General features: G+C 48.3%; 1 protein-coding gene across 1 annotated transcript in view; it reads right to left on the bottom strand.

Annotated features, from left to right (window-relative positions):
• Window positions 1-16202, bottom strand: part of ATP2C2 (ATPase secretory pathway Ca2+ transporting 2) — a 59424-nt gene that overhangs the window by 17815 nt on the left and 25407 nt on the right. Inside the window, exons 5-11 of the mRNA XM_077891035.1 lie at window positions 15041-15076; window positions 14874-14935; window positions 11175-11283; window positions 6446-6595; window positions 6299-6367; window positions 5868-5943; window positions 2041-2107 (exon numbers count right to left, since the gene is read on the bottom strand). Coding sequence (XP_077747161.1) covers window positions 2041-2107; window positions 5868-5943; window positions 6299-6367; window positions 6446-6595; window positions 11175-11283; window positions 14874-14935; window positions 15041-15076 — 569 coding nt within the window. The remainder of the gene's footprint in view (window positions 1-2040; window positions 2108-5867; window positions 5944-6298; window positions 6368-6445; window positions 6596-11174; window positions 11284-14873; window positions 14936-15040; window positions 15077-16202) is intronic.

Genomic DNA, 16202 nt, shown 5'->3' with positions numbered 1-16202 from the left:
AAACATTTGCAGAGGGATACGAGGAAGACTTTCTCCCCATATGGTGTGGGAAGGGCGTTTTTACACCTATTTGGATGCTTGCATAATAATAAAAAATTAATCCATAAACTAATAAAGATTAGCATGGACCAGGAAAAGCGAGTATACTTTGGATCATCTTGCACGTCACTCAAGACACAGGGAATTAGGATAAAGTGTGTAAAAGAATAATTCTCATGTTACTTCTTTTGGGAGAATCTCTTCCTCTCTGGCTACCCGGCTTATTTCCACCTTCTGAGGCCGTGATCTTGAGTGGCTAACTCTGCTAAAAATCTTCATCTTTTCAAAGTCACAAGTGAAACGAACAGTATACATTTTCTCTGAATGGCAAGTGTCTCATGGACCTAATGGGAGAAGTCAGAGGGAGGGGATGTGGAGGCCAGGACCCAGGAGTGACCTACAAATGGCACTGGGGATGGACATGGGGGCCTTTCTGTTATTTACTTGTAAATATTGGCTGGTCTTTTTGGCTCACAGAACCTCCCATGGTTTATAAGATGGGAATGGAATGTGCCATTATTTGAAGGAGGTTCTTTGTCACAGCTTCTGAGTGCTCTGCTTTTTCTGGGAATTCCACCCCCCTATCCTCCCGCCAAGGGCTCAGGCTCCTCTGTCCCTCTACCACTGCACCTCCCTCCGAAGCCTTAATCACCTGAGTACTCTTGTCAGGGGCTCAACTTCTTTCCTGGCCCTGCCTCTTGCTGGAACCCCAACTGGGCCACCTCTTAGAGCAGCATGAACACCTGGGGAAGCTTGTTCAGAATGCAGACTCTCAGCTGCCAGTCCCCATCCCACCCCCCACCAAGACCCACTGAGTCAGGGCACCCGTGACTGGTGTTGAACAAGCTTTCCCCAGGACCCTCATATCCTCAGGCTAATGCCAGAGACCCCTACTCTACAACAACCCAGACTTCCAAGATGCCCATCCTGGACTCGAATCCACATTCCACAGCATAGCCAGCTGCGCACACCCCATGAGCTCCCTCTCGGTTGCAGAAAGCTAGGGTTCATACCCCTGTCACCTCCTGTGTCTATGTCAAGAATGGCCCAGCATGCCATGTGGAGCACTCTAATGACATGATTTGAAATCAGGAAGAAAGATAGGACTCCTGGGTGGCTCAGCAGTTGAGCATCTGCCTCTGGCTTGGGGCGTGATTCCGCGGTCCCTGGATTGAGTCCCATATTGGGCTTCCTGCATGGAGCCTGCTTCTCCCTCTGTCTGTATCTCTGTCTCTCTCTCTTTCTCATGAATAAATAAATAAAATCTTTTAAAAAAAATACAGAAAAAAAAAAATCAGGAGGAAAGAGGCCCATAAGCGGCAGGTGATATGTTCCCTGACTCCACTATGTGGCTCTGCTCACAGAGCCCACCCTGTCCCTCCTGGTGTCCCCAGGCGCCCACAGCTCAGTCCCACCACCTACCATGGTTGGGCCCTCCCTGCTGAACCCCCTTCCTGCCTTCTCCAACGGGTTCCTCTATCTCTGCTTCTGCCCCTCCGAGCACCTTCCCTGGCCACCTGCCCAGGACATGTCTCTTCCCACCTCCCTTTTACTCTCTCTGCAACTGTTTCCTTGGCAGCCTTGATCGTAAGTTGCGATGATTTTATCAATGTTCACTTGACTTGTTTACACTTACTTTTCCCGCCAGCCCAGAAAATCTGTGATTGGGCTCCATCACCCCGGGTGATCCAGACCAACAGTCAACGGATGCTCAACTAGTATCTGCAGGGCAAAGGCCGGTGGCCGGGAGGGCGGATGGCTAGGGGGTAGTGGCACACGGGAGACTTTCTGCCCTGCCCCTGAGGCTGTGAGGGCACCGCTGCACGGGGCAGGCTGGCTTTCACTGGGTTTAGGCCAACACACTTGCCCAGAGTCACAGAGTCGGGGAGTGGAAGAGACAGGCTTCAGTCCAACCCATGGCATTCTGACCCGGGATGCCCCCCCCCTTCTCCCTACCTTAACTGCTGTCCCAGAGAGGGGAGGTCAGCACAGTGCCCTTACCTGACCCCGATTGTGAACATACTAAGGAGCGGCTTCCCTTGCAGCCAGCCAGTGAACATGATCAAGCCTGGGAAAGAGACGAAATGTGTGTGTGCGCACACACGCATGCACATGTGTACAGCCTCTGACATGCCAATGTGTTTCAAACTCATTTCCTTAAAAGAACTTCAGGAATCTATGCATAAGGCGACAAGAGCCTCAAGTATTGTAACCACTTTCCTACTTCTTTTAAAGACACTTTCATACCTGCAAAAAAGGAATAGTTGCACTTTTTCAGGAAGGGCCCAAACCAATCCAAGTTAAAGAAATGATCAGCCAGTTAGTTCATCTCAGGCTGTTGGCAAATGTTTACAGATGATTCCAAAACTCTCCCAGATGCCCCATGTGCCTGGATGCCTGCCCTGCGGTGTCTGATGTGGCAGGTGACAGCTGCTCCTGTGACGGGCAGATGGGCCCGGTTTTTACAGGACTGTGTCCTGCCGTGTTCATGATTAAACATAGTGCCTTTCCCTTCTCTCCCTCATCATTCACCCAGTGTTTACCAAACAGCAGGCCCGGTGCCAGCAATGGACCCTCGGGTCAGAGAGGGGGCACGAGAGACACTGGGACCCACGAAAGTGCACAGGATGTTCCAGCAATGGGGAAAAGCTCTGGGGCTGCCAGGTGCAGCCTCAGTTTCCTTATCCATAAAGTGGGGATAATGACCATGCCTTCCTCAAGGAGTTGTTTCAGGATTTAAGATACAACAATCTACCTGATGTGCTCAGCACAGTTCCTGGCCCACAGCAAGTGCCTGGTGGCTAGCTGCCGTTGCCTTTGTCGTCAGAAGAGGCAGGAAGGCAAGCAGAGTCACCTGTGGAGCCTCGGAGAACTTGCCGAGGAACAGTAGTTTCATTTCGCAGGGAACGGGGAGCCAGGGCAGGTTTTGTGCTGGGCAGTAGAAGTGTAAGCATGCCTATAGGGTGTGTGTATGTTGGTAGTAGGGGTGGGGGTGTCACAAGGTCTGATTTGTTAGGGTTATTTATTTTTTTTCATACTGTAATTGGTGGCAGTAGACAAATGAAATCTCAGTTGGAATCCAAATGAATCCAGATACAAAGACTGGAGGAGGGGCAACTCTATTAGAAATAGGGGTGGGTGGTGAGCCTGCAGTTCCAGTCCCTGGGGTCTGACCATGCCGTGGGGGCCCCCGAGGGCTGGTGGTGCACATCTCTTCCCAAACTCACACTCAATGACTTCAATACATGAGTGGTTTGAAAGTGGCCACTGGAGGGTATTTACACCACAGAGCCTGGCAAACACTCATCTCCCAGGAAAACTGGTTCTTAAGCATTGACCAGCCCATGACAGCTTCCCTGTGTCTCCTTCATGGGCCCAGGGATCAACGGAACCAGTTCCAGAACTCCCACTCTGCTAGGGTAGCTCTTGAAATATTTATTAAGAAGAAAAAAAGTCTGAGTCCTATCATAGGGTTGGTCATGGATGTGCCAATGTACCTAAGTTCTAATTAACTTGAGGAATAATGGCTTATACGAGACAACGACCTTGCAGAGCCTCTGGCTTGGAACTTGCAAAAACCAAATTTCATCTACTTGACAATCGGCCTTGAAGCACCTCTACATGATATCTGTTCTACCTCAGAAAGAGCAGCAGGCACTGACAGTGCACTCTCCTTCAGGCACTCCTTCTAGAGCGGGTGTCAGAAGGCTTATTCTCCAACCGGCCAGATAGTAAACAGTTTTGACTTTCTGGGCCACATGGCCTTTGCGGCAACTCAATGTGGCCACTGTAAAGTGAAAGAGGCCATAGCAATAGGTGAATGGGTGTGGCTGTGTTCTAAAAAAACAACCCCATTATTTATGAATAATGAAATCTGAATTTCATAGAACTTTTATATTGTGAAGTATTCTTCTTCCTTCGATTTTTTCCCCAAATATCTAACAATGTAAAGCATATTCTTTACAAAAACAGGTGGCAAACCCAATTTGGTCCAGGAGTCATAGTTTCCAATCCCCATAATGAGAGAGCAAAGGAAGCCTCTGGACAAAGGGCCACATGGTCATTTTACTCTGCCAGAGATGCCAGAGATGTATGCATCCCCAAGGATGGCAAACAAATGGCATTGCGTAGGCCTCTTTCCCCACCCGTGTCCATGACAGCCTTCCCTAATCTGTCACTGTCGTCCTTGCCACCAAGCAGGAACATGACCTCAAAGCCCCACTGGTCGAGATCAGACTTGGCAGGTTAAGATAAAACCCATCTTCCATTATGGCTTCAGGACAAAATAGGGTGGGAAGAAGGGAAGAAGACATAGAGTTACGTAAAAACATTAAAGCTAGTGATTTAGCCAACTCTGAGAGCTTAAAGCCAAAGTTGAAATTTGGAAAATAGACTAGACACTGGAATTTTGGGAAATGGTACCCAGGGAAGAAAGGGCGAGCGGATCTGTCCCTAGCACAACAGAACTGGAAGCCCTGACTTCAGACCACATCCTCTTAACCTCTCTGCTAAATTTACTAACCTCTCATAAGTTACAAAGGAGTGAGGATCCCCTCCATGCCTGTGAATATATCCTTTCTTCTGTCTGGAATTCTTTTTTTATTTTTTTATTTTTTTATTATTTTTCTGTCTGGAATTCTTAACTCCCTCTTTTTTCATTTGGCAAACTCCTACTTAGCCTGCAAGACTCAGTTTAATGTCATAACCCCCAGGTCTCCCACTCCAGATTAACTGCTACCTTTACATTTCGTATTTGTTCAGGTATCTCTCTCTTATTGACCAGGGGTCTTTCAAAGGGCAGAAGCTGCATTTGATACATCTTGGTAGCTCCCAAACATATCCCAGGATCTAGCTTGTCATAAGACACTTGTTAAATGAATTCATGCACCTGGGTGGCCAGAGGCACAACAAAAGTGCTTCTACGAGGGACACCTGTTTCTCCCATGAACTTTCTCTGGCTCTACAAGTTTTAGGGAGCCTCACTGGTTCTTCCTTTCATCACTCCCTGTGCTATGAGCAGTGGTTCCTTGGTTGGTTCCTTTATTAACACATCACTCAACAAGTGCTGATTAAGGATCTGCTATGGGCCAGGAGCCAGTGGATCCTTAAAGCTGAGAATGAAGAACACAGAATCAAAGCCAGAGCTGGAGATAGCAGGAAGGAGACGGTGAAGGCACCAGGGAAGCCCCATGGGGACATTCAGGCTAAGACCTACTTTTAGGTCCTCAGCATCATGTTGATCCTGTCTGGTGTGTTGCCAAAGGCCAAGAGGCACGGCCTGCTCAGTAGCATAGAGCTCCTGCGGGGTGCCCCGCTAAACTACAGCTCCCAGGTTCTTCTGCAGCCAGCTAGGCCATGTGACTCCATTCTGGCCAATCGAGAACGGGCAAGGTGATGACCCCACCTTGTGGGCCCAAGCCTTCAACATTTCCCACACAAGCCTCTGTTGCCGGCTTTCCCCACTTGCTGGCTGAACAGAATTATGGCCCACCTCTGAGGACCCGGAGGAGGGAGGACAATACTGTGGTAGGGGCCTGAGACCCTTTCCCTGGAGGTGACCTGCCTTGGAAAGCCACTCCATCAGGAACGTGCCCCATGGACTGGGTTGAGAGCAAGAAGTACACCTTGCCCAGGTGAAGCCATCACAATGCAGGGCTGCTTGCTAACAGTCAGCCTGGGCTAAGACAGAAACCTCTTGGTACTATCAGAGTCGCCAATCCCAAACCTCGGTCCTCACCCAAGTCAGCAGCAGGATTTCTGAGAAAAAGCCACGGCTGCTCAGACGGCTTCCCTCTGTACCCTGGACTGAGTACAGACGCTTCACTCACCGATTATGCCAAATGAGAAAAGTGTCAGCTGCTTCCCCAGCTTGTCCATGCTTTTTTGTAGCGGGGTTTTAGGCGTCTGAAAGGATAACAGTGGGTGTGTTAGAGGAGACCCCGGTAGTGCCCCTCAGCTTCTGTTGGGCTTTTTAAATATCTTGAGTGGAGTGATGATTACACAGGGGTGTGCATCTATAAAAACTCACTGACCCCTCCCCCTAAAGCCTGTGCATATTACTGCTTGTAAGTTATATCTTGACCCCCCAAATCCTAATAAACGCCATTCCATAAAAATAAAATTTTAAAAGCATGCAAAGCGTAACTCGTATTAACCCCAACACCCTCATTGCTAAGGAGTGGGCACGGCTGGTATCAGTAGCCAAAAGTCATCTCAAACCCCAGCTCACAAGAAAACCAAAGTCCCCACTGGCCCTTACCTCTTCAGCCTGCATCATCTTAAACACTTCTCCGAACTGGGACCTTTCCCCTGTTCCAATAACGACTCCCTGTGTTCAGGAGAGAGAAGTGTGAGATCTGAAGCTGGAAGCCTGCTGTTGAGGGTGGCCAGTGTCCCTGGGGCTTACCTGCCCCTTCCCATACTGCACCAGGGTCCCCATGAAGACAATGTTGCTCAGAGTGGTGAGGTCCCCTCCGCCCGTCAGCGGGCTGTCCGTCTTACTACATGGCTCGGCTTCTCCTGTGAAACTGGACTCGTCTACCAGGAGGTCTGTGACCTAGAGTAGCAAGGGGAAAAGACAATGGATTCTCCCCTTTTCACTCTGAGAATAGATTTTAAAAGCACAGAACAGACCACCCTTACCCTCTAAAACTTCTCAACTGGGAAAAGCCTCCTGTGTATATGAGATCGTGCCCCTGATTGCCAAGAATGAATCCTGACCAATGGGCATCTATACAGCTGGCATGCATCTCTAAGCAGAAAATATCCCTCTGCTGGGACCTGGAGTTGGGTTGTAGAGGATTTTTTGCTTAGGTTACCTATACTCAACTGGCAGGATATTCCACTGAAGTCTTTTTATTTTTTATTTTTTTATTTTTTTCCAGTAAAGTCTTTTTAAATTCAATTTGCCAACATATAGTATAACACCCAGGGTTTATCCCATCAAGTGCTCTCCTTAGTGCCCATCACCGAGTTGTCTCATCTCCCCACCGACCTCCCCCCTTCCGCAATCTTTTGTTTGTTTCCCAGAGTCAGGATCCAATGAAGTTTTTTCCTGAACAAACTCCTAAGACTGTGTTGGCGGTCTTAGGCAGAAGAAAAGCAGATTCCTTGGGACCATCCTTGATATTAAAATCACAAACTGAGAAGTCCCTGAGTTTCTTTTCTCTCTCTTTTTTTTTTCTTTTTTTTTTAGTCCCTGAGTATCATAGAGAATTTAGGAACCTCAGACATTTTTTGTGGGTGCATTAAAGAAAGCTTGCATCTGTGTTTAAATTTGAACACAATCTTTAGGCTTTGAGAAATCACTGTCATCTTGCCAACTGATAAAAATGATTGATTTGGCATTGATGGTGTCGAACAGAGGTGTGGCCCAGGAGAGGCCTCTGGAGAGCAGCTGGATCTGCTGGTACCCAGCTACTTCGGGCACAGATGTGCTTGCTTTTCCTAAACTGGTGTCTTCCAGAAATGTCTATGATGTCTGGTTTGGAAAGTAAACTGTGCTTCCCTCATCAACCCCTGCCATAAAGTTATAGCTGTTTTCATGAGGATTTTCTGCCAATAAGAAGTAATCCAAATCACAACTTAGAATGTAACAAAAGTTTTTTGGTTTTTTAAATTTTGCCATAATAAAAAAACCCACAAAAACACATAACCAGAAAAAGCACAGGATGGTATCTGGCACCTTAATGCCATTTGCCAACAGATAACAAGGAGCACATCAGAATCAAGGAGCAAGTATGAGAACATGGCCTCTGGGAATTGAACAAGCTTTAAATGTGTGGCCCCTCTTGAAAAACATCTCATACCTTCTTTAACGTTTGTTAAAATTTTAATGTAACATATAACGTTAGAAAAAACTCTAGCAATGGTTAATTTAGAATATACCTTTCGGGGACACCTCAGTGACTCAGTGGTTAAGCATCTGCCTTTGGCTCAGGTCGTGATCCTGGGGTCTTGGGATCAAGTCCCACATCGGGCTCCTTGCAGGGAGCCTGCTTCTCCCTCTGCCTGTGTCTCTGCCTCTCTCTCTGTGTCTCTCATAAATAAATAAATAAATAAATAAATAAATAAATAAATAAATAAATAAATAAATAAAATATTTTTTAAAAAAGAATATACCTCTCAAAGCACCTGTGCCTTTCTCTGGACACACCATATCCTGCCCACCTCAGAGACTCCCATTCAATCCATGTGCTTCGAGCATCACTGAGCCAGGTTATTCAGTAACAGCCTGAGGTTACGTTAACACCAGAAACCACACATGGACACAGCACACATGTGTGCACACACACATGCACACGCACGCACGTACCAAGAAAGGAGGAGGGAGGTACTCCCATTTCCAGAACTCCTAGGATGGGCTACACTCTGTGCCAAGCACTTCACAAGGCCTATCTCTTAATCTCCACATTCTCCAGGAAAGATGCTATTGGTTTCTCCATTTTACATATGGGGAAACTGAGGCACAGAGAGATTTAAATAACTTGCTCAAGTAACTTGTTCAAGGTTATACAGTTACTTCATTGCAGAGCAGACATGGGAACCAAGGCTCTGGTTCCAGAAACTACACTCTTGAATCATCTTGCAAAACTGACACTGACACAGACCCAGTAGGTACCACTCAAGAGGTGAGTCTCCTGTAGCCAGAACTGTGCCAGATACTGTGCAGAACATAGAAGGGGTCCAGGCTGAGTGAACTTGAGTCTGCCCCTAAGGACTTTGCCATTTAAGCACAGTAGACCAAATTAGAAAAGCCATCTTCTATGAACTCACAAGAGAACAGTGAGATCAGTATGATTCAAATAGAGGCTGGTGAGTTCTGTACACATTCAAATATAAAAAATTCAGTAACTATCTATTACCAAAATGCACACTGCCATGGGAGCCCAGTCCCCAAGGATGACAAGGGCTACCCCTTGCCTATATAATGTCCATGCCCCCTCTTCCTAAAAGAACCCCCACTGGGAATGGTATTGGGAGTTGGGGGTAACCATGTGCCCCCCACCAAATACTACTTCCCAGCTTCCCTTACAGCTCACAGTGCCTCTACCCTCTGGACAACTGGACATAAGTAAAAATCACTGACAGTCTCGGGTAAGTTCTGTGAAGGTGGCTGAGCTGTAAGACCCTCTTCATCCTTCTGGCATCTTCTTTCTCCCTACCTGGGCCTTTGTAAGAGTGGCTCCAGAAGCCATGTTACAAGCATTAAAAGGATGGTCACACCCTCAGGAGGTCAGAGTAGGGGACTGGAAGAAGCCCTGGTCCTTTGTTCCGTGATGGAGGCACCATATTGGTTCTGGAAGCTCCATCTCCAGTGTCTCATTATGCAAGAGAGGAGAAAATCCCTGGCCCATTAAAGCCTACATATTTCTCTTACTCTATTAACCACAGTCAAACAACCATGAACTGATCATGTGTGTTTGTTTTTTATCTCCAGGACATCAAGGGAAAGTCAAAGGACTACCTGGAGGAGCTCCTAACACGATGAAGGAAGAAAATGGGAAGGGAAGGTCACCTAGCACCACTGGCTGCCAACATCACAGACCACAGGCAACAGAAATCAGCACCACATCCCCCCTGGCAGGCAGGGATTTAGTTTCCAGAAAACACTGTCTAATGGAACATGATGATAATTGGGGTAAGTTGTACTTACTTGGAAAATCTGGCTGAGGTTTACAGTTGCATAAAGTTTGAATCACATGGAATTTGTACCTAATTTTATGTTTGTTCATGGTTAGGTAACCCCATAATAAAAACAGTAAGTCAACAGTGGAAAGGGAACCCCTCCATTGACTGAATCCAGGAGCTGTAATTATGACAGTCCGATGTTCTCGTCAGATCAGATCTGCAGCAGAAGGCTTTGGAGTGGGGCACAAGGGAGTGGAGTGGCTGGTGACCTCCCAGGCACCATGTCAGCTGAGGGAGTGAGTGGCTGAAAATAGTCAAAGCACAGAAGCCACACAATACCAGTGACCACCCAGAGGTGGCTGGGCCTGAAGGCAATCTGGTCACTTCCTGCTCATGTGCAGACAAGTGTCTTCCTGTCTCCTCACACCCCGCCAGTCTCCCACCTCAGAGACAAAGCATTACTTGGAGCCCTGACAGATCCCATTCAACACCCTTTTCATGTCAGAAGTGGGAGAGGAGAAGGAAGAAGCAGTGACCCCGCTCTACTGGCTAGTCCAGGTCAGCCTCCCACCCCAGGCCTTGGCCTTTTTCTTAACTATGGGAAGAGAGAATGTTTTGTGACCCTCACACACGATGCAAAAAGCCTAGTATTTGGGTTACTAACTTAGAGAACTTTCACGAACCTGTTGTTTCCTGGACCTAAGTGACTTTCAACTCCACATAAAGCTCTCCTGGATCTCAGAATTTAATAGCTGACACAAATAACCCACTGTGAATCAACAAAGCTATTGATTGTTCAGTGGAATTGCAAAATACCAAGGGGGAGACGGAAGAAAGCATTCTGTGGTGTCAATAGCAGGTACAACTGAATTTAACCTAAGCAGGGCAGGAGGAAAAATCGTGGAAATGCAGTTACCCAGGGCCTTAAAAACTGTTTCAGGGACTGTTGAAGAAGCAGGGAAGGAGCTTCTGAAGCCACTGCTGATATGCGGTGACCACTCATGTCACACTAGGCACTGGGCTGAGCAGCTCCAGGTCTTACTTCCTCAAGGTAAGACGAATGGTGGCCCCTTTCATAGATGAGGAAACCAAGGCCCAGAATAGCTGATCCTTTCCAAAGTCACAGCTGGGAGATGCAGGGCAAGGATGTGAAACCCAGAGTCCCCCCACCCACCCCCAATTTCCAACACCTCCAACAATTTGTTACTGTAGTCACTGTAAACCAGAAACTCACGTAGCCAAACTTTGTTAGGCTTTTACTGAAAATGGGAATAAACAATTTATGAAATAGAATTTGAGGGGCCTTGTGATAAAATTAGCTTGGTTGCTAATTTCATGTCTTGTGTATGTGCATGTATGAGCACACCTGTGTGTGTGTGTATGTATGTGTGTGTGTATGTGAGCAAGAGAGAGAGAGAGTGCAAGAGAGAGAGCAAGAGAAAATGCTTGCCTCCAATAAGCTAAGTGTCTGCACATCGCACAGACCAGGCTTCAGGACCTCTCACCTCGGTGAGACGTATGTCTGCAGGGATGCGGTCTCCGATCGAGAGGGACACAATGTCTCCAGGAACCAGGTCTCGTGCAAGCAGGTGCTGGAGCTTTCCTTCTCTTATGCTGCATTTGAAATGGTAGAAAGCAAAAGCACGCTGATCACATCCCATTTTTGCACACTTTAATAAGTTTGAGCAAAGAATAGAGAATCACACTTTCTCTTTCACTTACGGACAAACCTTTGTGCCTTTATGGTTTTATTGTATTTTAAATTCTCATACCCTAGAAGACTTTTGGAAAAGTGTGTGGCTTCTGGGGGACCCGGGACCTCATCTGAAAAAATGGGGCTACCACTGTTTACCCTGCCTGGAAACAAGGCAGAGCCACATGGCCTCTGGAAGCTTCCGTAGGGGCAAGTCAGCAGCTCTAAAGCTTCCTTAATGGAACCAGGAGCTAGCAGCACTTCTGTCCTCAGAGAAGACACCACTCTGGTAATGGAGAGCCATCTCCAGCCCTCAGCATGGAAGAGCCTCATCAGAGCTGATGGGGGGTGGGTGGGGTAGGGAGCATTGTAAGTGCCGGAGAAGCCTGGGACCTTCCTTCCCAGTGGGCCAGGAGCCCTCCTCACAGCAGTGCCAGGAACAATGCATGCGGTTCCATGCACAGGCTCCACCTGCTGGCCCACCACACGTCCCCCGCCCCTTGGATGCTGCAGCCCCAGCTGCACTCCTGCCCCACCTCTGGCCCCCTTCAATTTGTCACCTACACAGTGGCCAGAAAGCTCTTAAAATGCAAGAATCAGATCCCAGCTCCCTCCTGCTCCAAACTTCTAATGACTTTCGAGGACCTTGGATTCAATCCCAAAGTCTCTGCTAAGGCCCCCTTGACCTGGACCTCCCCCCTCCCTCATCCCTGCTGCTCCCTCTCTCAGGCCACCCAGCCCTCAAACACACCCAGCTCTTTCTACTCTCGAGGTTTTTGCTAACCTTGGACGTTGAAGAGGACATTTCCCTCCCTCTTCTTTGTTAACAGAACTCACTCTTGTTCAGATATCCACCCCTCCCCCTCCACAGCTGTCTGTTCTAGGGAGTGGGTCCCGACTCAGTGAGACCGTCAGGGTGATCCCGCCGTCTCCCATGACTGGCTTAGGCACAGGCATGTTCCAGAACACTAGGTTTTGAGACACGAGTGGACATTTGCTGCGGGCTCGAGAGAGAGGTTTCCTCATTCTTTGAGTTCTACCAACCTGCCTGCCACCGCTGTGCTTGAACATAAAATCACCTTTTAGAAATGACTTCCGGGCACGTTAATAATGCATACTATTCACTTGAAAGGCCAAGATTTGATACTTAAACTTAAGATCAGATCATCAGTCACATAAATCGTAGATGCGCGTGCGTGTGGCTTCTTCATTTGTTGGCTCTGGTGCCTGGAGCTGTGGCCGGTGTCTTAGGAGCTCGAGGGGATCCAGCCAGATGACAGAACCAACAAGCCAAGGATGGCAAAATGAAGAAATGAAAGGACCAGGTCCTCAGCATCTTCTCAACCTAACCAACCACACTGTCCCTCCCACCTCAAATCCCTTGCCATGAGACAACACAATTTCTCTGTTTTGTGTGGCTGAGCTGTCCCTGGAGCCAAGAGCACCCATCAGATATTCACCTGCTGCTCCCTCAGTTCTTCCCATGCCTGGCTCCTTCTATTCCTCAGGTCTCAAGTGAAATACCAGCTCCTCCTCAAATGTCAGATCAGGGCAGCTGGATCACCAGCTATTCAGAGCTGGTCCCACTCCTCCAGCAACTGCTGATACATCTCTGGGTGGTTTTCCTGTGGCTGTGTGTGTGTGTGTGTGGGGGGGGGCTGTTTGGCTGTCCTGCACCTGCCAGAGTCCACAGTCCTCTTGCCCCTTCACTTTGTTATCTGCCTCCCCTGGTACAAGCGTGAGCGCTCCAAGGGCCAAGGCCTTCCCTTCTTGTTCATCTGTGTAACCCTGGCACCATTCCTCCTGGCACACAGTAGATGCTCAATTAAGATGTACTGAGGGCAAAGGATGGGGGAACCCAGGAGGGGCCTGCGTGGCAGGGGTTTCTTCTGGCTTGTACAACAGGCCTCAGATGCCGAGACAGGGGCTGCCTATCTTCAGTGCCCTTTGAGTTCTACCAACCTGCCTGCCACCGCTGTGCTTGAACATAATATCATCTTTTAGAAATGACTTCCGGGCACGTTAATAATGCATACTATTCACCTGAAAGGCCAAGATTTGATATTTAAACTTAAGATCAGATCATCAGTCACATAAATCACTTCCATTTCTGTTTGTTCAGATGATGACATCACCCATCACACATCTGGATTTCTGACAGCCTTGTTCGTCTACTTACTAAGCCCAGACATTTTTCGTGACCCCGGTGAACCTTCTAGAATTGACTCCCCTTCTCTTGCGCTTCCACATCATCCTCTTTTTGTCTCTGTTACTCGTTATTCTCTGCCTTGTATTCTACACACACACACACACACACACACACCGCTTGCTGGCTCCTTGAGAGGCGGGACTCATCCCACCAGATCTTTCTATCTGCAGCCATGAGGCACCACTGTGCCATTTATATCCAAATATATGTTAGGCATTTCCCCCAAACATCATCGTTCAGAAAACAGAGTTACTATACGTTTAAACCTTTATGAAGCCCCTCGGATCGTGAGATACTTTCAGTTACTTTTGAGCAACACGTGCTTACTTGGGAAAGACACATGGCCCCGAAGCAACCTCAGCAGAGCTAGTCAAGGGAAGGGGTGCAGACTTAGACCTTTTCTGAAATCAGACCATTTCTACAAGGAGGAAAAGCATGTGGATTACTGGTATACTAGAAATTATGTGGAGAAAAAGCCAGGCCCCAAACACTTTCTCCTGTGTGTGTGTCATCTCCTCCCCAGGGGCGGTGGCCCCAGCAGCGGCTCTAAGCCTTGGCTGTCCCGGGAACAGCTCCCACAAGCCCCCACCGGCTATTTATGCTAAGAACATGAAGAGCTCACTTCCCCAGTAGCCCCAGCCACACCCAATTCCTCAGTGGTCCTGTGTGAGTAGTGGTGCTGTATTAGCATGGATTACAGAACATTCCAGAAAGTTCTATCACACAGCACTGAGGTTTTGTCTTTCCTTCCTCCTCCTTAAACATCTTTGGTGAGGGCTGTGTGATAACAGGAGGCACCGTGGAAATGTCCGGGCAGGAAAGAGGCTGGCAGGGCGGCGGGGCACCTGGCTGGAGGTCATCCTTGTGTCATCTCACCCAGCAGCCCAGTGGCCTGGAGCCTTGGCCTGTTCTAGCCCCACATCCTCTCATCCCCTCTCGGAGAATCTAATGCAACCTCTGAATGCCCTCCATAGGAAAAATGGGCACAGCATTGCACAACCTACCATGGGTTTTGTGGACCGCCTTCTTCCCAAAGCCATTCCCACCATCTGTGCACAGCCCCAGCCCAGGCTCCCTGATTAGACTCTGACGAGAGACTTGAGCCAGAGAAGTAGAAGGACATGCCCAACGACACAGAGTAATCTGTTGGCAGGGCAGATGCCAGGTCTCCCAACCCCTGGAAAGACATGGTCCTCCTCCATCACGCTACAAGAGACACAAATATTGCCAAACTTTTGCCAAACTCACCAACCCATGGGCTCCTCTGATGAACCAAAAAGTTCCAGGGAATCTCTGACTTACCAGTTACATTCAGGAGGAACCAGCTTGGTCAGCTCTTCCAGGGATTTCTCCGACCTGTATTCCTGGCAGGCAGGACATCGAACACGATAATCAAGACTGGGAACCCCACAGAGCCACCAGCACACCCAGGTCACCCTGACCAAGACCTCAGAAACATAATTACACACCTGGATGAAGGCAACAGTGACCACGATCAGGACAGCCTAGGGAGCAAAGGGGGAAGGTGATGTCAGCACCCAGCTGTTGAGTGAGTGGGTGAATGAGCCCATGGAAGGCGGGGCACAGCACCTCACCTTTCCAAATAAATTTCCTTTCTTCTTGCAAAACAGGCACAGACAAATTTATGAAACAGATGAGCCCTCTCCCACCCAACCCCCTGAAAAAGAACAGAAAAATCATCCCAAATTCTGGCATCCACAGGTTCACGTTTTAGGGCACCCTTCTAGATTTTTCCGCATAGATGTAAATACAGGATCCTAGAGTACAGACATATTGTCTTATAAACCACCTTTGCACACAACATATTGTAAACAGCATTCCACATCAGAAGGTTTGGATGTGGGATCCCTGGGTGGCGCAGTAGTTTGGCGCCTGCCTTTGGCCCAGGGCGCGATCCTGGAGACCCGGGATCGAATCCCACATCAGGCTCCCAGTGCATGGAGCCTGCTTCTCCCTCTGCCTGTGTCTCTGCCTCTCTCTCTCTCTCTCTCTCTGTGACTATCATAAATAAAAAAAAAAAAAAAAAAAAAAAAAGAAGGTTTGGATGTAGCTTCCGCCTTTTCAACAAAGGAGCAAATGCCACTTTAGGGAAGGAGTTGCTTTTGTATTTTAAGAGAGCACATGACAGATAGAGGGAAGCAGGAATGACAGTCATCAAAAGGTATTCAGTAGGAGCCAGATATGAAAGGTCATATATTGCATGATTTCATTTATATAAAATATCTACATGGGTCATAGAGGCAGAGAGCAGAGTGGGGGTTGCCAGGAGCTGGGAGATGGGTTGGGAGGGATGGAGAGGGGGAAAGAAGGGGGAAGGGGAGGGAGATGGGAGGGCAGAAGGGAGAGAGGAAGGGAGGGGGATGGGAAGGGAGAGGAGGAGGGGTGACGGGAAGTGGGAAGTGGGAAGGCATGGAAGATGGGAGGGGGAGGGGAAAGAGGAGGAGAAAGGGGAAAGGGGATGGAGGTAGTGTGGGGGGTAGGGAGGGGTCTCCTCTTAAGGCAAGGAAGTATTTTGGTACTAGCTAGAGGTGGTGGTTGCACAACATTATGAATGTGCCAAAGGCCACCGGAATGTACACTTTTAAATGGCCAAATTTTTAAATCATGTGA

Source organism: Canis aureus, chromosome 3 (genome assembly GCF_053574225.1).
Source record: "Canis aureus isolate CA01 chromosome 3, VMU_Caureus_v.1.0, whole genome shotgun sequence".
Lineage (NCBI taxonomy): Eukaryota > Metazoa > Chordata > Mammalia > Carnivora > Canidae > Canis > Canis aureus.
The sequence above is the reverse complement of the archived record's forward strand: the minus strand, read 5'-3'. Positions and strand labels throughout refer to the sequence as shown.